This window comes from Tiliqua scincoides, chromosome 5, assembly GCF_035046505.1.
Source record: "Tiliqua scincoides isolate rTilSci1 chromosome 5, rTilSci1.hap2, whole genome shotgun sequence".
NCBI lineage: Eukaryota > Metazoa > Chordata > Lepidosauria > Squamata > Scincidae > Tiliqua > Tiliqua scincoides.
This window is the reverse complement of record NC_089825.1, coordinates 113,195,898-113,217,237: the sequence shown is the minus strand read 5'-3', so window position 1 is coordinate 113,217,237 and position 21,340 is coordinate 113,195,898. Positions and strand designations below refer to the sequence as shown.

At 42.7% G+C, this 21,340-nt stretch overlaps 2 protein-coding genes across 2 annotated transcripts; both read left to right on the top strand.

The window, feature by feature from the left end:
* Positions 1-771: 771 nt before the first annotated feature.
* LOC136653209 (vomeronasal type-2 receptor 26-like) lies at positions 772-11,947 on the top strand. Its single transcript, XM_066630117.1, has 7 exons — positions 772-1,278; positions 2,355-2,582; positions 3,079-3,205; positions 5,418-6,315; positions 8,177-8,341; positions 10,083-10,328; positions 11,722-11,947. The coding sequence occupies exons 1-7, from the start codon at positions 772-774 to the stop codon at positions 11,945-11,947; spliced, it is 2,397 nt and encodes a 798-aa protein (XP_066486214.1).
* A 1,605-nt stretch (positions 11,948-13,552) lies between these two features.
* LOC136653208 (vomeronasal type-2 receptor 26-like) lies at positions 13,553-20,678 on the top strand. Its single transcript, XM_066630116.1, has 6 exons — positions 13,553-13,560; positions 13,709-14,000; positions 14,092-14,922; positions 16,712-16,939; positions 18,490-18,643; positions 19,768-20,678. Exons 1-6 carry the CDS (start codon positions 13,553-13,555, stop codon positions 20,676-20,678), a joined length of 2,424 nt encoding a protein of 807 aa, XP_066486213.1.
* The last annotated feature ends 662 nt before the right edge of the window (positions 20,679-21,340 follow it).

Sequence of the window (21,340 nt, the reverse complement as noted above, 5' to 3'; positions counted from 1 at the left end):
CCCCAGATCATTCTCATCATGTGCATGTTTAATTTAAAACTGATTTCATCTGAAATCGCACTGAACTGGTTTAAATGTAAGAACTGAAACTGAACTGGACAGGGCTGAATACCTTACTGATTTTTTGGGGTAGGTGGGGGTGGTAAAAGTTATTTCAGGCTGGCTACAGAGAGAATTCACTTCGTGGAATGGGGCTGGCTTCCTCATCTTAGTTCCCCTTATTTATTTGTTTTACTTAAATTTAATTATTTTTAACTATTTATTTTAATTTTCTTGATGATGACGCATCCAGCCATGACATCAATTCCGGTGGGTCCTGGATAGATTGTCATTCCAAAAAGTGGATCCCAATGCTAAAAATGTTTGAGAATCACTGTTTTCACTCTATTCAAGTTATTCCTCTCTGGTCTCTTTTAGCTTTCCTATGGTTCCCTTGACTCAAGCCTAAGTGAAAAGAAGCAATTCCCTTACTTATACCAGATGCTCCCAACGGAGACCGAACAGTGCTATGGGATTGCTCAATTACTTTTGCATTTCCAGTGGACATGGGTTGGGATCTTTACCCAGGCTGAGTACACTGGAGGAGGCTTTTTGAAGGCATTGATGCAGATACTTCCCCAAAGTGGTATCTGCTTTGCTTGTATTGAGGAAATGCCACAATGGACTTCTACTGATAAAACATTGGACTTGTGGTATCGTGACTGGAGGAAAATGTCAACTCTCGTTAGAAGTAAAGTCAATGTGTTTATAGTTTTTTCTTCCTCTATGATCATGTATTACTTGGACTGGTATTTTCAAATCGAATTCCAGCACTCACCATTAGGAAAGGTGTGGATTTTGACAACACATGGCAATTTTGAAACACATACAAATAAAAAGAACTGGGATGTCCAACCATACCATGGGGCCATATCCCTATCAGCTCATTCAAATGAAGTACCAGGATTTAGGGAATTTCTTCAGAGCATCAGTCCCTCCTGGGTTAAAGAAGATGGTTTTATCAAAGATTTTTGGGAGCGAACCTTTGACTGTGCATTGACCAATTCCAGTATTTCTAGTGTGAATGAGAAAACCAAAAAAAATTGCACAGGAGAGGAGAAGCTGGAGAGCCTTCCTGGGACACTCTTTGAGATGAGCATGACAGGCTACACCTACAGCATCTACAATGCTATACATGCCATTGCACATGCTTTGCATATGATGTATGAATCCAGATCTAAACACAGAATAAAGTTGCCTGGGAGAATGATGGATTCATGGAATTTACAGCAATGGAAGGTTTGGCTCTATACTTTTGTATACAGTAGTTCTTTTAAAACTGGTTCTAACTGGTACAGCACGACCTGGTAACTGCATCAAGCGGAGAGAAGCTATGTCTGCAAACAAGCAGCCAGAGAAAGAGCCGTGGCATGAAGGATAAAGTGGATAGAGAGATGCTCTTTACACTCTCACATAACACCAGAACCAGGAGACATCCACTAAAATTGAGTGTTGGGAGAGTTAGAAAAGACAAAAGAAAATATTTCTTTACTCAGTGTGTGGTTGGTCTGTGGAACTCCTTGCCACAGGATGTGGTGATGGCATCTGGCCTGGATGCCTTTAATAAATAAATAAATAAATAAATAAATAAATAAATAAATATAATAATAATAGTAATAACAACAACAACAACAACAACAACAACAACAACAACTAGGTATTTATATACCACCTTTCTGGTCATCAGATTCCTCCTCTGACTTTATTTATAGGCTGGCATTCATAGGCGGTTTACATAGGCAGGCATTTTTAAATCCCTCAGGGGAATTTTTACAATCATAGAGGTTCTCTCTTTCAAGAACCAACAACATTTCAGAATGGATCTTCCTGGTTTGGTCTCACTTCTGGCCTCCGGTTCTTCCACGCAGGCTGAAAAGCAGCTCCATCTCTCACATGGAGGGCAGCCAAGACGCTTAGCCAAGTAATATTGTGCAATATGACAATCACAATGATGTTGCTACTTCAGCTTTGGTTTCCCCCATCTTTGACACCAAGTTCTTATCTGCAGTTTATTTGAAGGCTCCCTGAAGAGTGGAGCAAATTTGTCTAGTTAGCACCTCAGTGCTCCACTACATAAAATGTTGTGCCACTGAGTTCTGGTGCACAAGATGCTATTTTCTTTTGCAACTCTTTCAGTAATGTTTATAACCACGGGCATCTCTCAGGGAGGCAATGGACCTAACTGCCCAGGCAAAGCACAAAGCAAAGCTCATCTGGTCAAAACCTAAAAAACTCTGAATCAGCCTATGAAAGATACTAGTCAGTTCTAATACCCTGATATTATCCTTTTGTAACTTCCTTCTCTTTGCTCTTAGCTCCATCACTTTCTCGGGAGTCTCTCATTCAACAACAGTGCTGGAGAGGTGGTGCATTTTGACAAACAAGGAAAATTAGTTGCAGGATTTGATGTTACAAACTGGGTCACATTCCCAAATAAGTCTTTTGCGAGAGTCAAAGTTGGAAACCTGGCTCTTCAGGCTCCTCCTGGAAAAGAGTTAAGCATTTCTGAAGAAAGCATTTGGTGGCCTAAAGCATTAAACCAGGTGAGAGGGAACTGCTCAAGGACCGTGTGGTGAGATATCTGAAAAAAATGAGTCATTTCTACTAGTGTTCTTGATACACCAAGGCAATGGCCATTACTGAGATGCTGAATATGTTGATTTCAAGTTTCTAGTCCAGAGATTGAAACCGTGAAAGGGGATGGGAGAGTACCAGTTTAAGTTTGGTGAAAATGCACCTCTTTGAGACCTTCTGTACATTGCTATTGAAACCTCAACTGTCAAAGCATACTTTCTTAATCCTCAATTTTTCCCACTCATGTTTCTGGTCAGACGCTGCCCATCTCTTTGTCTAATGACTGCTGCCCCACCCCCATTTCAATGAAGGAAAAGAAGTAAGCCCCATTGAACAAAATCAGACTTACCTCTGAGTAGAGCTGGTTAGGATGGTGTCCAAAATTATGCAAGCTCAGCAGAACCAATGTACATAATATTCACTAAGCACTGAATTCTAATTTATTTTCTTTGTATTTATGGATAGATGCTACCAATTTCCAAGTGCTCAGACGAATGCCTTCCAGGTTACAGCAAAAGAAAGAAAGAAGGGGAGCCCTTCTGTTGCTATGACTGTACCTCATGCCCAGAAGGACAGATCGCTCACCAGTTGGGTAGGAAATCATTTTCTTCTAATAATCTCAAAATATGTAACATTTGCAAAATATGCAAAACAGGACAAAGTACTTATGCTTGAGTAACCAAAATGTAAATATCTCAGCTGCTTTGGATTTGCAACACACAAATCACAGTATGCCCTTGAAATATAAAATGTGCATTTACTAATTTAAGCATAATCGTATCTGGGCATTACGCTGGAGGATCTCGTGATCTGCTACCACAAAACCTGAGCTTCTAGCACAGCAAGCACTCCACTGTTCGGTTGGATGAAAACTAATAGTGCTGCTGGGAGGCTAACTTGCATGAAACCTACTGGAGGGATTCCATATTCCAGTTTAATTAGTGGATTTTCCACTTCTCATAGTGGTTTATCTGCTGAAGAAAGCCTGAATATCTGCTGTAGAACTTCTTGAACATCCAAGGCTGCCACCCTATACAGGTTGAGACTAATTCTTCACGTTGGTTCTGTTTCAAGCACTCACAGTGAATGGCAAAAAGTGCAAATCAATAGCAAATCAATTTTAAAAAAAGTTTCTTTGCTCTGGTGATTTAAAAACAGCCTTGCTGACCTTTGTGATGTAAGATAAGAGTCCTTAACAAGACAATCCATCAATCAGTCCTCCTCCAAGAGCTTACAAAGAGCTGAGAGCTTACACTCAGCCCCTCACTTCACCAATGCAAAGGGATCACCTTTCTTTCATGTGCTCAGGGGGAATGGAGGGGTCCACTGGGGAGAGCAGGACTGATGGATTGTCAGCCAGCTGCCCTCTCTCTCTCTCTCTCTCTCTCTCTCTCTCTCTCTCTCATTATTGTTAAAGGACTGTTCAGTTTTTTAAACTGCTTTTAAAGGGGTGCATTTTCCCCTTCTCCCGGGATCAGCACATTCCTTCTCATTTGCAGGGGCCATTCGTGTTGAGTCAAATCCGTGTATAAATAGGCTGGACCTATATGCACCTACTTGGGAGTCCCACTGAAGTCAATGGGGCTTAATTCTGTGCATAAGACATTCATAGGATCGCACTGTAAGATGCTTCTGGAGCATTTTCAAGCGCATTGTCTCCTGGACCTCACTGCAACCCCCACATTGATTGCAAAAGTGTTCTTGAAATATTGAACATAAACTTATAATGCATAAGCTGGTAGTGGTGGACATGCTATTTTTCAAAATGCCTTGTCTGCCTTTACCAATCTTCTAAGTGAAGAGCTCTGAATACGCTTTCATGGGTTCCTGCTTTGAAAGCCACCATCATAGGTGAAAGAAGGAATTACACAACACCAACGGATGCACAAAGTGCCAAGGTGACGTAACCAAATCACTTTTCTCTCTAGTTTTTTTTTTTCCTCCATGTGATACATAGGTTTTCTTTTTCACCATCAGAACAGACATTGTCCTATTGGTTTGATGCAAGTTGATGCAACTGTTATTTGATTTTTCTCTGTAAACCGCTTTGTGAACTTTTAGTTGAAAAGCGGTATATAAATACTGTTAATAATACATACTGTATCCTGTACACCCTAACTGACAGTAAAGCATTTATTTGCATTTCTGCTTTGCTGTTCTGCTCCAAGAAATTGTTTCAATTCATCATCATCATAGCTGGACACTGCTTCAGATTGCATGGAGATGATGTGGAAGAGACTAAATTAATGTATACAGTCACTTATATCTGTCACAGCATGGAATTTCTTTTTGCACTGGCCTCACAGCCCATGTCCAGTTTCTGACAGGGACTAGGACAACTCTTGCTCCCTATTATATTTATATCCATGCAAAGTCCAGCATTTCCTGGATACAAAACAAAGCAGAAGAGAACAGCGGTATTGATGCAAAGATAAAAATAGGGTGGGATGATTTTAGTGCTCCATTTGAAAGGGCATACAAGATCTTGGTGGAAGCTGGGGGAGGACTCAATTGAGGAGTAGTAGTAACGATGATTCTGTTCCGTAAGAAGTGTGTATATCCAGGGTTTGGGGGCAGTGGGACCTCTAATCATTGATAATATGAGTGGCTATCATCCCCATAAGTGATTAACTCAATGTAAACTTTCATAATTTCATTTTTATCTAAAGTTCACTTTATAGGCAGAACAACTCAGAGACTGTGGATGATACATTTCATTTCATGAGATACAGGAGAGTCCATAGAAAAAAGAAAGTTGTGGTATACTTCAGAAAGACTGGCATGGCTTCTTTTCTTTCTTTCAGATACGGACAACTGTTTCCAATGCCCAGAAGATCAATTTCCAAACAAGGACCAAACAAAATGTCTTCCCAAAGGTTTAAACTACCTCTCTTATGAAGAACCTTTTGGAATCACATTAGTTTCGTTGACTCTTTCTCCTTCTCTGATCACAGTTTTGGTGCTGGGAATCTTTATTAGGTACCAGGACACTCCCATCGTCAAAGCCAACAATCGGGACCTCACTTACTCTCTGCTCAGCTCCCTCTTGCTCTGCTTCCTCTGCGCCTTACTATTCATTGGTCGGCCTCAGCAAATGACCTGCTACTTACGGCAAACAATATTTGGAATCTCCTTCACAACTGCTGTTTCTTGTGTGTTGGCCAAAACCATCACTGTGGTTCTGGCATTCAAGGTCACAAAGCCAGAAGCCAGGAAAAGGAAATGGCTGGGGAAAGGCTTGGCCAAGTTGATTGTTTTGTCTTGCTCCCTTATTCAAGGAGGGATTTGTATGGTGTGGTTGGGAACTTCCCCTCCACACCTAGGATTTGATATGCACTCAGTGTCTGGTGAGATTGTAGTGGAATGTAATGAAGGATCAGTCATCATGTTTTATTGTGTATTGGGCTACATGGGACTTCTAGCCTTCGTGAGCTTCACTATTGCATTCTTAGCTAAGAATTTGCCAGACAGTTTTAATGAAGCCAAGTTCATCACCTTTAGCATGTTGGTGTTTTGTAGTGTTTGGGTGTCCTTTCTTCCAGCTTACTTGAGCACCAAGGGAAAATACATGGTGGCTGTGGAGATCTTCTCCATCTTGGTTTCTAGTGCTGGATTATTGGTTTGCATATTTTTCCCCAAATGCTATATAATTGTCCTGAGGCCTGAGCTGAACAGCAGGAACCAGTTAACTAGGAAAAACAAGTAGGAATCTTAACCATTTGAATGACTGCTCCTATAATATTTTTAAGCAGTGAGATTCATCTCCAAGTAAACCTAAAAAGACATATTCATGGATCCTTCGTATGAGTACCACAGTCTACACCTCTCTTTAAACATGCATTATAATACTGGAGCGAGCACTCCAGCAGAATGATTAATTATAAAAATGATATATGGTATTCAGCACTTCTAAATATGTTTATATGTTTGTTTGTTTGTATTGTTTTGTACATTTGTGGGGAAAAATAAAAGTCTATAAAAATTAAAAAAAAATTTGTATGGTTTGGTTATGTACTTTTCCTCCATTCCCAGATGTGGACATGCACTCACTGATGGGGCAAGTCACAGCAGAATATCTCCTGCCCTGCTTTATTATGTCCTGAGTTACCTGGGATTCCTGGCTATTGTCAGTTTCACAGTGGCTTTCCTAGCCAGGAAATTGCTAGTTTTAACGAAGCCAAGTTCATCACTTTCAGCATGTTGGTCTTTTGCAGTGTTTGGTTGAGATTTGTTCCGACTTATCTGAGCACCAAGGGGAAATACATGGTGTCTGTGGAAATCTTCTCCATCTTAGCCTCCAGTGTTGGTTTACTGGGTTGCATTTTTCCCCCTAAACCAGTGATTCCAACCTTCAGGCGCTTGCGGACCACTGAGAAAAAATTGGGATTATCATGGACCACACTACTCCCCTGCACACAAAAAGTACAATTTTTTAAAAAGTACAATTAGAGAATATTTATTAGAGATTTATTAGATTTATTATTTATAGATAAGATTTCTGGCTTGCTGCTTTTGTTTCCAGCTGTAGCTGCAGGTGGTCCATTCTCTGCTCTCTCTGTTGGTTTGTGGGGAAGCACTTCCTAAGCTAGTGTCCTCCCCATGGATTACCAGAGATGACAGAGGATGGACTGCCCACAGCCGCAGCTGACACTTCATTAACATCAACAGACTGTCTGCTCTGGTGGTCTGTGGGGGAGTGCTCTCTCGGCGAGCTGATTGAAGTGATCTTTTTTTCTGAGACCGCACGGACCACCTGTGACCCCCAAACCACAGGCTGGAAACCAGTGCCCTAAATGCTACATTATTGTGCTAAGGCCTCATCTGAATAATAGGGAGCACCTAAGACAGAGAAAACCTGAAAGAATATAAGTTTTTCATCGTGGTTGTGGAGACCATCTTCATCTTACCTTCCAGTGTTGGATTAATGGTGTAGTGAATGAATGATGCCACTCTGACATCCCCCGGAAAGGGGGTTGGGACCCAGCCTCCCTCCCTTCCCTCCTGCCTCCCCCCACTCCTCCCCAAAGCTGTGGTTGCTAGTAGCTTAATTAGTGTTGACGCCTCGATTCAATGTAGCCAAAGAGTTGGTGAGGGCTGGTAGGGTTCCTGACTTTGTGTTTGTGTCACTAACAATTTTGTTTACTCCGTATCAGGAAGCTACAGCTTTTGTTTGCAGGTTAAAATGTGCTGTGCATGCAAGATGCAGTCATTCGTGACATTTAGCAAGGTTCATGCTCCCCCAGCAGGCGCCCAGCACCACGTACACATGCAGACAAATCATACCAGCTAAATACAGGTGAAAAACCTAGTCAGGCAACTCACTGACCACCTGCTACTTTGCTGGGTTTTTACCACAAGAGATCCAAGGGAAGCTAATTTTCTCGCCTATGATTATCTACAGTAATTGTCCAGTTCACCAAACCCAAGGGGTGTCTGGAGAACTTAAGAAAAACAAACACTATACTTGTTTATAAAAGCATGCTGTGGTGTTGAGGGAGGGCCCAAAGGGTTAAGGTCAATGCCTTGTCCATTCTCTTTTCTTCCACTGCATTTCATTTCTCAGTAATCCTTTAAAAGAAAACAATGAGATTGTAGTGAGTCAGTACCAGAAACGCTACAAAACCTCTGTAGAGTCACTGAAGGACCGGAAATTGAAACAGTGCCATTCAGAATTCTGCGAAGGGAAGGACACAGTTGATGACATCCTGCTGGTCAAAGTAGCAATGGGGTCAGCTCCTATTCCAAGGAGAGTATTTCTTCTTTGTTGAAGCAGAGTGGAAAGAAATGCCTCTGGAAAGGTGGTCTTGTTTTCAGAATGGTGGTGTCCTTGCTGCTCCTGTTGGGTCAGCTACCTTCTACCGGGTGTGAGCACTATTCGGTCCATCCCAGTTGGAAGTCTCCTTTGACGAAGTGCAGAGTAAATGATCCTTCTTTTCTTCTACACGAGTTCTATCAACCAGGAACCCTTGTAGTTGGAGAGACTACTTCCCAGAGCTTCTTTAGGGAACATTCCGCAAGTTTCAGGATGCTGCCTGCTCCAGTATTGATCAAGGAGATAATGTAAGTTTTAATGTAGCATATAGCATCTGGTTGCTTAGAAGATGATAACTAGGAACAGATAAATTTAATGCCTAAGGAGCTGTATGCTGTATACCTTCGTTTGAATGTGACTAATATCACCACAGTTCTCAGACCCTTGCTTTTCTCTGTCTCTCCGTTAAGCGACTAGAGAAACTTTTCTGGTTTTTGAGGAATGTCATTTACAGTGCAGTCTGGTGCACATTTACTCAGAAGTACGTCCTACATTGTTCAATGGGATTTACTCCCAAGGAGGTGTTTATAAGATTGCAGCCCTACAGCTCAATCCTAACTCCCCCTGCCAATGCAGCCATGCCACCAGAGCTCACACTGCATCTAGCAGGGAAGCAGTCTGGAGAAAGGGAAAGTTCAAACCTCCCCAGTGGGTCTCCTTGGATCTGCACCAGATATTTAGTCGACACAGAACCAAGGAGAGTAAGGGAGGTGGAAAGAGAGGTGGAAGGGTGTCAGGAAATGGCCGCACATCAGTGCCGCCAACACTTTACCTCCTGTCTCTGATTGGTTAGTTGACGCTTCTGCATTAGTTCCTAATTAGAAACCCACTGTGTTTTTAATAGTGGTACCCACCAAAGCTTTTCAAATGTGACATTCCTCCTGCTGGTAGATGGTAGACATAAAGTGTGTATGTTTAGGGGAAAAAATATGTTTTGCAATTTGGGAGAGGCAGACAGAGGCAATAACTATTTCAAAGAAGACTGGAGACCCCCTGGGAGTTCAGGGCCAATTTGGAGAGATCGTGATGTGGGGTATTTGTTCCCTTTTGGATGCGCCTCATAAAGGCCATTCATTAATCCAGAGGATGTGTTAATGTGCAACATCAGCAATTGCAGTGAAAACATCCCTTTGATTGGGGGCATAGGCTTATATCCTTGCACTGGGCATTACTCAGGAATAGCTGTTTGTATATCCTTCAGTTTTACCACACAGAGAAAAGCCTTCACTCCAAAATTTAGAAGCATCAACTATTTAAACAATTGACTTGGCAAAGGAGTCAACTAATAGCAAAATCTTACCTAACCCCAATGTGCAGATTCAAGCGAGCCAATGAAGTGTGTGCTGCATTCTAGGATAGAGAGGCAGTTGCAGTGCTCTCTCAGGGTAGTTTTCTTCCCTTGCCCTGGGGAAAGTATACACTCTTCGGTAGGAAGGGGCGTTGGGAGAGATGGCTTTCTAGGGTGGGGGGAGGTGGAGGGAGAGCAGGGAGAGGACAAGAAGGAGGCATTCTGGAGGAAAGGAGTGGGGTGGGAGGAGGGCAGGACTGGTAGGGCTCAGGCCCATCGAACCCTGAGCTCCGTGTCAGGCTGCACGGCCTGAATATATGCCTTGCCTGGTTTTATGTTGTGTTATATAGAACATAAATTTTATTGCAGTGGAATACCAAAGAATTACCAGCATGCCCTCGCCTTGGTATTTGCTATAAAGGAGGTAAATGAAAATCCAGCACTCTTACCTAATGTCACATTGGGGTTCCATATCTATGACATCTACTATCATGAAAAAATGGTCTCTGAGAGCATGCTGCGTCTGCTTTCCACACAGCATAGATTTGTCCCCAACTACGAGTGTGAAGTTCAAAACAATTTGATAGCCATTGTTGGAGGACTACAAAATGGCAGGTGCGTTTCAATGTAAGTAAGTGTAAGTTCATGCACACTGGGGCAAAAAATCAAAACTTTAGATATAGGCTGATGGGTTCTGAGCTGTCTGTGACAGATCAGGAGAGAGATCAGGGGTGGTGGTGGACAGGTTGATGAAAGTGTCGACCCAATGTGCGGCGGCAGTGAAGAAGGCCAATTCTATGCTTGGGATCATTAGAAAAGGTATTGAGAACAAAATGGCTAATATTATAATGCCGTTGTACAATTTGATGGTAAGGCCACACCTGGACTTTGTGTCCAAAGTTTCTGGAGGAAAAATCCATTATGGGTTACAAGCCATGATGTGTATGTGCAACCTCCTGATTTTAGAAATGGGCTATGTCAGAATGCCAGATGCAAGGGAGAGCACCAGGATGAGGTCTCTTGTTATCAGGTGTGCTCCTTGGGGCATTTGGTGGGCCGCTGTGAGATACAGGAAGCTGGACTAGATGGGCCTATGGCCTGATCCAGTGGGGCTGTTCTTATGTTCTTATCATGTGGTGAGTTAATCAGTGCATCACGTATAAAAAACACACACATATGTGTGTAGATGTGCAAGCGCTTTCTCAAGTTAAACTAACTGCACATAGGGAGCAAGTGCAGGACCAGCATATACCATTCCTCACCACCTTCTACATTGTAATGTGTGAACACAGTGACCTATGACCAGGCCTTTGTTGAAACATAGATACTGAAGTCTTGCATCAGCCTCTGATCTGATCTTTTTACTTCTAATTATTCAACAAGACGTGGGGGAGAATAGTTGCTACAACTTTTCAGAAAAGATAATACATGTGGCTGGCAGGCCAACACATGAGGGACGTGATTATCTCCGTATAATTTTCATAATGATCAGTCTCCTGCTTCCTTTACCAGATGCTGTTAGAAAAACATCAAGAACTGATCTGAAAGTGATCATAAAAACTCCACTCGTTGGTCAGAGGTGTATCTAGACACTTGGCACTGGTGGGGCTATGTCAGTCTTTTGTACATTCTCCCAGCTAATTTTTCTACATTTCTTGAAAGAAACAGACAAAGCCAATGCATAATTTGGTGGATTCTGCCCATGTCCAGACCCTACAGTTCAGGGTTTGTGCAAGCTGAGCTTCAGACGTAAGTCCGGCTAAATGCAATGGGCCTTTATACACGCATAGGGTTGCAGCCTCTGTATTACAGACTTTGAGCAAAGGACTGTGGTAGATACATAGGCTTACAGTTCTATGCAAAGTCAAAAATTGGTGCGGCAACAGAATCTCAAGGAAAAGGAAAAGACTCAAGGAAAGCTGCAGGAAAAGGGATGCTCCTGAGATGATGCCCCAGATAGGAATATGGAAATTTCTGCCTAAAGAGAAAATTTCTGCTTGATTTTCAGGATGGTGATGCTACTGGTGCTCTTGCTTGGGCTGCTGCCTCACACTGTGTGCAAGTCGCGTTCACGGATTTGTGCTGCATATGATGCTCGATCTATTTCTCATAAGTTTTATCAGCCTGGCGATCTTGTTGTTGGGGAAATTGTGACTCACATCTTCTATTTCCAAGACGACATTCTTTCTTTCGAGAAACAACCCACCCAGTCATTGATTGAGGAACCATTGTAAGCATTTTTTCCCCTGTTTGTAATTTGTAACTGTATTGTTTATACCTGGGAAAAGACCATACAATACTCTCCAACGATTTGATTTGTCCTTCGTTTGAGATTCTCTCTCTATGACTTTCTAACAAGGTTGGACTTAACAATTTCCTCACCTTTCTCACCTTCTCTTGGTCGGTTCCTACACACCTAGGTTTAGTTTCATTACACTGAATTGTATTTTACAAGTACTTTAAGCTTAATATATTTATAGTTGTCACCTGCCCTGTACCACTCAGTCATATGTTATTTCCAGATTTTAGTTTCAAATGTGGGTTAGCTGCTTTAAGGTGCAATCCTAACCAATTTTTCAGCACTGAGGTGTGGGCAATGCAGCTCAGTTGGTTAAGGTTTGAGTCTGAATCATATATGGCTTCTGTGTGTACCATTTGCAATATATTCTCTGAAGTAATTCCTCTATGAAATATTCCCTTCTTCCACATTCATACATTCCTATGTTACAAATTTTACTTCATGGAAATAATCCATCCACATTTGTTGAGGAACTTTATCCTGTTTCATTCAGGATTTTGGTAAGGAGGTTGACCATAAGGAAGAAAACAAACAACCATGAGTGTATAACCAAATAGGGAGGGGAAAAAGAAAAGAATGTATATTGTTCCAGGCTATAGTATTCAAGGCTGTAGAAGCTCATGCATATGAACATAGGAAGATACCTTATATTGAGTCAGATTATTGATCTATCACAGTGTTTCTCAACATTTGTCCTCTGCCGTACCACTACACATGGTCCACCTATTCAAAGTACCACCAAAAGTAACTGGTGATGATATCATTGTCGGTTACTTCTGGGTCTGGAGGCCAGATGCAGCATGACAAACACCCATAAAGAAGCTCAGGGTGGAAGGGAGATCTTTTTCCAGTGCAGAAAAGCATGCTTTGGAGCTCTGCCCACCGAGTCAAGCTTCCTACTGCTGTTTGTTGTGTCGTGTTCCTGGTCTCGCTGCTGGGTGGTAGGGGTCTGGGGGGCCCACAAGTACCACAAGACACCATCTCAAGTACCATTGGTGGCACCTGTATCACTGGTTGAGAAACACTGGTCTATCAAGCTTGTTTTTGTAATGCTGATTAGCAACAGTTTTTCACAATTTTAGCCTGGTTCTTTTTTTCTCCCCTAGCACTAATAGATGATGATAATCATCATCATACAATAGATGATTATAGATAGGTGCCCAAACCCCGACCAGGGGGTCCACATGAGGCCCTCGGGGGCTCCCAATCAGGCCCGCGGGGAGCCGCCAGTCTCCAATGAGCCTCCGTGGTCTGTGGAACTCCTTGCCACAGGATGTGGTGATGGCGTCTGGCCTGGATGCCTTTAAAAGGGGATTGAACAAGTTTCTGGAGGAAAAATCAATTACGGGTTACAAGCCATGTGCAACCTCTTGATTTTAGAAATGGGCTATGTCAGATGCAAGGGAGGGCATCAGGATGCAGGTCACTTGTTATCAGGTGTGCTCCCTAGGGCATTTGGTGGGCCGCTGTGAGATACAGGAAGCTGGACTAGATGGGCCTATGGCCTGATCCAGTGGGGCTATTCTTATGTTCTTCGTAGATGAATTGGTAGGTCAAATAGATGATCTGAATCACAGCTCCCTTCAAGTTACACTGGCCTCTTTTGGCCAGTGTTTCTGTAAAACCTGGCTGTTAGGGGCATTCAAAATGTGGGGTTTTGGTTGCTGATGTGACTATCACATTACACTCACTGCAGTACAGCACTGAAGAACTACCAGCACATCCTGGCCTTGGCATTCGCTGTAAAAGAGGTCAACGAGGACTGCAGGATTTTGCCAAACATAACGTTAGGGTTCCGTATCCTCAACAACTACTTCAGTGCACAGATGACCTACAAGGCCACCCTCAATCTGCTTTCCACAGAAGATAAGTTTGCCCCCAACTATAGATGTGGCACCCAGAACACTGTGATCGCTGTCATTGGAGGACTTCTTGCTCAAACCTCTTTCAACATGGCCACGCTTTTAGAAATCTACAAGTGTCCACAGGTAAGCTATGTATATATTAGCGTGAATGTTTCAAAACTGCGATGAACAACCTCACACTGCATTTGACAAATATCTATACATTTTCTTTCAGTTCACCTATGGAACATTCTCACCAGCAGAGGGTGAAAAGAAGCTGTTCCCTTCCTTGTATCGGATGGTTCCAAGAGAAGAATATCAGTTCAAGGGGGTCATTCGGTTACTCTGGCATTTCCAGTGGACATGGGTTGGGCTCTTTGCTGCAGATGATGACACTGGGGACAGATTTTTGCAGACAATGCTGCCCATGCTTTCACAGAGTGGCATCTATGATGCCTTCATACTAAGAACACCAAGGAAAACTTCCCTGAGTGATTTTCTGGACTTAGCTATAATGCTGCAGGAAAAATACCCAATCCTTGTAGAGAGAAAAGCCAATGTCTTCTTTGTGTATGGAGAACCTCCATCCATGATAGTTTTGAGAGTATTTCTCTTTGCATTTAATGCACTTTCATTGCCGCCTTTGGGCAAGGTGTGGATTGTTACAGCCCATTGGGATTTCACCACGGAGAGTATGCAAAGGGATTGGGATGTACAGTCGTTCCACGGTGCCTTATCCTTCACGATCCACGCCAATGACCCACCAGGTTTCCAAACATTTGTTCAAACTGTAAAGCCTTCCTGGGCAAAAAGAGACGGTTTTATCCAGGTCTTCTGGGAGCAGGCGTTTGACTGCTTAATTTCAACGCCTGATGCGGGCGAGGAGAGTAAGCAAATCTGCACTGGAGAGGAGAAGCTGGAGAGCCTGCCTCAAACATTGTTTGAAATGGGCATGACTGGTCACAGCTACAATGTCTACAGTGCTCTCTATGCTGTGGCGCATGCTTTACATACTGCGTATGAATCCAAATTTTTGCTGAAACTTCAGAATATTGAGCCATGGCAGGTAATTTTAAATTAATAGCTCTTTTACTTCAAATCAGATAATCATCACTAGCATTATACTTAGCCTTGGTCTAGAACAGGGGTGTCCAAAGTTTTAGGCAGGAGGGCCACATCGTCTTTCAGACACTGTGTCGGGGGGGCCAGGGAAAAAAAAGAATTAATTTACATTTAAAATTTGAATAAATTTACATAAGTTTACATAAATGAATATATTAAAGATGAACTTATATGAATGAATGAATGAAGGTCTTGCAATAGCTCAAGGCCTATAAAAGGCCTTGCACAAAGCAAGGCTGGCCTTTCCTTTGCTGCCACTACTGTATCATAGACGTGAAACAGCAAGCAGTGGAGGGAGCCCTCATCCCACAGCTAACGCGAGAGGTCAAACAGTCGCCCTCACACTGAGAACAGTTGCATTGGGCCAGTGCGGGCTCCAACAAATCTCCAGAGGGCCAGAGGCTCATTAGAGACTGGGGGCTCCCTGAGGGCTGCATTGAGAGGCCTCGAGGGCCGCAAGTGGCCCCAGGGCCAGGGTTTGGGAACCCCTGGTCTAGAACTTCAAGATCGGAAGGGATGCCAATCAAAACCCAGCCAAGACAACAGCAGCAGACACTCGTCCTCAGTCACTCAGCCAAGCCCAGCTGTTTCTTAGATCAACCGCATCAGGCTTTGCCTAGTCGCTGCTTTCTGTTCTCATGAGAGAACAGGAAGCACTGCAGAAACTTGGCAATGCTGAGTGGTTGCTCCAGAAAGCACCTAGATTTGCTCCAGGCTCCTAGATTTGCTGAGCTGCTACTTCTTTCTTTACCAAACCTGGAAGTGATGTCATATTATCACCACCTGGATGCCATGGTCTCTTGTAATGCCAGGGGGCACATTCTCTTGGTGTAATTTGTTCACCAACTCGGAATGGTAAATTTCCCCACCAGGAGGTGGGGAGGCTTTCAGGGCAGGGAAAGGGCGCAGAATGGGGTAGAGGGAGGGCAAATCAAGGAGAGGATTATGTCCAGGAGGGGGAGGGGATGGCAGCAGAGCCTACCGTTGCATCCTACATTCCCTCCTGAGCCATGGAGACCAACATGGGCCCCCTTGGTTCTGCACCTGCTTAATAGCAAGCACAGATCCAAGCAGGCCCATCCAGGCCACCTGGGCTTGACACAGAGTAAGGGAACCACTGTTCCCTTACCCCAAAGAGACTTCTGGGAGTTTCCCTGGCCCCATAGGATAAATCAGCAGCAATTTCAGCATCACCATCTTACTGGGTGCTGGGGAAGCATAAGTTTGGGCCCTGAGTATTCTTGTCCCAGTACTGCTGTCGTGGTTGAGAGAGAGTGGCTTACCCAAGGCCACTTTTTTCAGGAGAAAGAAGATGAACATTGCATAATCCTAACACAATTAAAGGACTGCATATACAGTTAAAACAATAAAAATAGTCTTAGTTTAATAAGGGCGCAATCCTAACCCACTTTCCAGCACCGACATGGCAATGCAGCACCTTGTTAAGGAAACAAATATTCCCTTCCTTTAAGGAGGCCTCCGTGAGTGTCCCCCAACTGCAGGCTCCAGCACACATCCCATTGGCACAGCTATGCCAGTGCTAGAAAGTGGGTTAGGATTTGGGCATTATTTGGTCTAATTAGGGCCACAGTCCTATACCCATATACCTGGAAGTTCCATTGAGCTTACGTTAAGCAGACATGCCTAGGATTGTGCTGTAAGATATCTGCTTGTCAGTGTCATTGCAAAGGATGAAACACGTTCCTGTTTCTTTTATTTTTCTTTCAATCAAGCTCCATCCTTTTCTGAGGAGCATCTCCTTCAACACCAGTGCGGGAGATCCAGTGCATTTTGATGAAAACAGAGAATTAGTTGTAGGTTTTGATGTTACAAACTGGGTCACATTCCCAAATAACTCTTTTGTGAGAGTCAAAGTTGGAAGGCTGGATCCATGGGCTTCTTCAAGGACAGCATTAACCATTGATGACAAAAGAATTACATGGCATAGACGTTTTAACCAGGTAAGGTGAAAATGCTGCATCTTGGCCACAGCGATTTGCACCAGGCTCCTATCCCTTCCTTTTGAACTCCCCATGCTGCTTTTCTCTCCTCGGACATACACCAGCAAAATGGCTGGCATAGGTTCAAGGGGACCCATAGGTGATCAGACAGCCTACTGTGGTGGGGTGAGTAATATATCTACTAACCTTCTTCAGCTTCCCCCATATCATGCAGCACAGCCTCCACTGGTGAGGCTGCATGCTATAACATAGTGGGAGATAGGATTGGACTGTTGAGCTGTAATCCTGTACACATTTACCTGAGAGTAAGGTCCATAATATAGGCGTCACTAAAGGTTCTCTGTAAAATTCTGGAACATATTTTATCATAAGAACATAAGAACAGCCCCACTGGATCAGGCCATAGGCCCATCTAGTCCAGCTTCCTGTATCTTGCCTGGAATTTCTGAAATGGCAAAAGCAATGTAACCTCATAGATGGAGTCCTCCTCCTAGCAGTTATCCACAAATCAGTCTTCATGGAGCACTCCATTCCCCCATATATCACATCTCCAACACTTTAAAATAATTATATGGAATGCCTCTGAATTTAACCTACAGCCCAATCTATGACCTCTCGATTATTAAATACTGGCTATTAACATGTTTTAGGCATAGGGACACTCAAGTCACAGGATGCTCCACATCTAATAGCATTGGAAATTATATCTCCACTTAGGTATATTTACATCAAAATGTTTCAGTTGGTGGATTTGCCAATTGTAGCTTCAGTTGATGTGCTACATACTTGGAAGCCAATTTTAATCAATTCTTAATGGAACAGGGCACACAACTTTAAGGACTTTTTTTTAAAGAAGTCTATTTTGGTTCTGGTGTACCACTATTCAGAGAAAGAAAGGATAAAATATTTATTGCCTTTCACCCCAATGACTATGATGACGTTGTAAGTACCCTGACACTTCCTTTGAAAAGACACTTATACAGGGGCCCCATGTATCAACAGATCCCGTATCTGCGGGGTCCCCCATACATGACCCCTGCGCATGCCCCTTCTGGAGGCAAAGGGAGCTCCTGGAGGGTCCTCTGAGGCAGAGCAGGATCCAGAAGAGGCAGCAAACTGAGTGCAACAGCTTAAAAAATGATACTTCTGATTTCTCTGTGAAACTGGAAGTGACTTCTTAATGCCTTATAAGGCATTGGGATGCCTGGGGAAGCCCCAGAGAGCTTCCCAGGCCTCCTAGTGCCCTATAAGGTGTTAAAAACATCATTCCAGTTTCAAGGAGAAAATGGAAGTAGTTTTTCTTTTTAACTGTAAGTAAGTAAAAAAATATGTAAATTTAAAAATAATTTAATTTATTTTATATACAATAATTTTATATACAGTTTATGAATCTGTGGAAATGCATATAGTCAATTGACAAGTGACTAGCTCATTGGCAACATCCATGATCAGAGGAGAAAGTTCAAACTGCCCATTTTGTGTCAGGGAAGGACTCAATAGTGCACTTCCTGGAAAACAAGTAAGGAATGAAATAGCTGTTGACTTGGAAGTTAATCTCTCTTTATATTTACGGACAGGTGCTGCCTGTTTCTTTGTGCAATGAAAACTGCTCTCCAGGGTTTAGCAGAAAAAAGGTGGAAGGAAAAAAATTCTGTTGCTATGATTGTGCACAATGTCCTGAAGGGATGATGTCCAACAAGATAGGTAGGAAACTTAATGTACAGAGATACCATGCAAGCTCAAAGAACATCCCCCATGCATTCATCGCACACCTGAGACTGTGTTCTTTGGATGCAACCTGTTTTATTATTACTGTTGCTGCTGCTGCTGCTATGTATTTCATCACTGTATATATTTCACTGCTGTATATTTCATCAGCCTATGGTGGGCTGATTATATTCTGTACTTCAGGATCTAGCCAAGATCCTGGGAATCACAGAATATTGCTGTAGGATTCTTGCTGTTCTAAGCAATATTGCTTTCTGGAAGCGATCCCGTGTAATTTGCTCAAGGGCAAGAATGTTGACATGCTTCTTCAGACTTCTGAGTACTGCTCCAAGGGCTCAAATGACAATTGGCACCTTTTATTATTATTATTATAACTTTATCATCATCATTATCAATAATAATGACAAATGTACATTTATCTTACTATTCAGGTGAACTAAACATTCTGTGCAATGCTGTGAATGCTTCCTGAGAAGGAAGTCCAGCTGGGGTCAACAGCTAACTCCTAAATAATTACTCCTAGGCAAGCATTCATAGATCGCACACTCTGTTATTCATTGAGATGTAACCCTGAGAACATGGTGCTATTCTGTACCTGTGTGCCCTTCAAGACAGTTTAAAAATGCATGCTGTCCGGAGGAAATAAATGACTGCTGAAGACCAAACTCCTCTCTCTCTCTCTCTCTCTCTCTCTCTCTCTCTCTCTCTCTCTCTCTCTCTCTCTCTCTGCGTGTGTGTGTGTGTGTGTGTGTGTGATATTTGAAAACCTTGAAAAAGGTGTGCCCTTCAAGATGCCCTTCTCTCTCTCTCTCTCTCTCTCTCTCTCTCTCTGTGCATGTGTGTGTGATATTTGAAAACCCTGAAAAACGAAAATGTCTTCAAGAACCATTTAAAGGTGGGCAAAGAGTCCCAACAGACTTCTCTGGAGAGAGGGTTCCAGAGTTGTGGTGTTGCCAGTGAAATGGCCCCATCTAATAGGTAAAACAGGAAATCAAAACACAATTCCATTTATCACATTTATTAAAATTAAAGTCTTTTCCCTGAATGTATGTCGGAATCTATAGAAACTGAAGCTGTTCTTCCTTCTTTTCTTTTTTCAGACATGGATGCTTGTGTCATGTGTCCAAAAGATCAGTACCCAAACAGGGCCCAAGATGCATGTGTTCCCAAGATTATAACCTTCCTTTCTTATGAGGATCCTTTAGGGAAAATTTTGGCTTTGTTGGCTCTTTCCTTCACTCTGACCACAGCTTTAGTGCTTGGAATCTTTAGGAAGCACCAGGACACTCCCATTGTCAAAGCCAACAACCGGAGCCTCACCTACATCCTCCTCATCTCCCTCCTTCTTTGCTTCCTCTGCTCCTTCCTGTTCATTGGACAGCCTCAAAAAGTGACCTGCCTTCTCCGACAAATGGCTTTTGGCATCATCTTCTCTGTGGCTCTTTCCAGTGTCTTGGCAAAAACCATCACTGTGGTTCTGGCGTTCATGGCTACCAAACCAGGATCTGGGATGAGGAAATGGGTGGGGAAACGAGTTTCAAATACTATTGTCTTCTCTTGTTCCTTTGTACAAGCAGCTATTTGTATTCTTTGGTTAAGTACTTCACCTCCATTCCCAGATACAGACATGCTCTCATTACATGGAAATATCATAATAGAATGTAATGAGGGCTCAACTGCCATGTTTTACTGTGTCTTGGGCTACATGGGCTTCCTGGCCGTTGTCAGCTTCACTGTGGCTTTCCTAGCCAGGAAACTGCCTGACAGTTTCAATGAAGCAAAATTCATCACTTTCAGCATGTTGGTGTTTTGCAGTGTTTGGTTGTCTTTTGTTCCAACCTATCTGAGCACCAAAGGAAAGTATATGGTGGTTGTGGAGATCTTCTCCATCTTGGCTTCTAGTGCTGGGTTACTGGGTTGCATTTTTTCACCCAAATGTTACATCATTATTCTGAGACCTGAGCTGAATAACAAAGATCAGCTCCTACTGAAAAAGAATGAAAAAATATAAACCTTTCTCTCTCATGTGACTTTTCTGGTATGTATTCCCTTCGTAAATTCCATGAGTGGAGAGGGAATTGCTGTCTTCAAATACTATAGAGTGTCAGTTTATTTGTGGAAGCCAGTTTTTGTTCCACCAACTCAGGTCTTTTTTAAATGTGTAATGTGATTATGTCTTTATTCTGTGAAATAAAACTCTGGACTTTAGCCATTGCTCAATCACACTTCATAGTACTGGCTCACTCAACCAGCCAATAGAATCAATAGAAATTGTGGAAGATTTTTTTTTTCTTTTTAATATTAATGGAATAAAATAAAGTCCTAATAATGTAACTGCCCATGAGACACTGTATTTAGCTGCTTTATTTTATTTTATATTTTCTACATTATCTATGGATAGTCCTTAACTTGTCCACCTCCTTGAATGAGTTAGCTGCCCCCTTAGCTTTTATGGGATTTCATGCTTGTAGTTGCAACTACTTGAACTGGAACTTTGAGTTGGCCAACTTCAGAATCACTTTTCAGTGCTGTGGCTTTACTTGAGCAAGTTTCCTAATCAGTGAAATGTCCAGGGATAGCAGTATATACTGGAGTCTGGTGACACTTTCATAATAGATGTTAATTTACAAATGAATCAGAAGAGCATCATGTGATGTGTTCCCAAACTGTAGG

Excerpts from the sequence above, each read along its gene's own strand:
- LOC136653209 (XM_066630117.1), top strand. The coding sequence starts at position 772 with ATGTATTACTTGGACTGGTATTTTCAAATCGAATTCCAGCACTCACCA. Across the intron at positions 1,279-2,354 it reads GGAATTTACAGCAATGGAAG|CTCCATCACTTTCTCGGGAG; the intron begins GTTTGGCTCTAT and ends CTTTGCTCTTAG. Across the intron at positions 10,329-11,721 it reads GGAGGACTACAAAATGGCAG|GATGGTGATGCTACTGGTGC; the intron begins GTGCGTTTCAAT and ends CTTGATTTTCAG.
- LOC136653208 (XM_066630116.1), top strand. Across the intron at positions 14,001-14,091 it reads AAATCTACAAGTGTCCACAG|TTCACCTATGGAACATTCTC; the intron begins GTAAGCTATGTA and ends ATTTTCTTTCAG. Across the intron at positions 16,940-18,489 it reads GGCATAGACGTTTTAACCAG|TTAATCTCTCTTTATATTTA; the intron begins GTAAGGTGAAAA and ends TTGACTTGGAAG.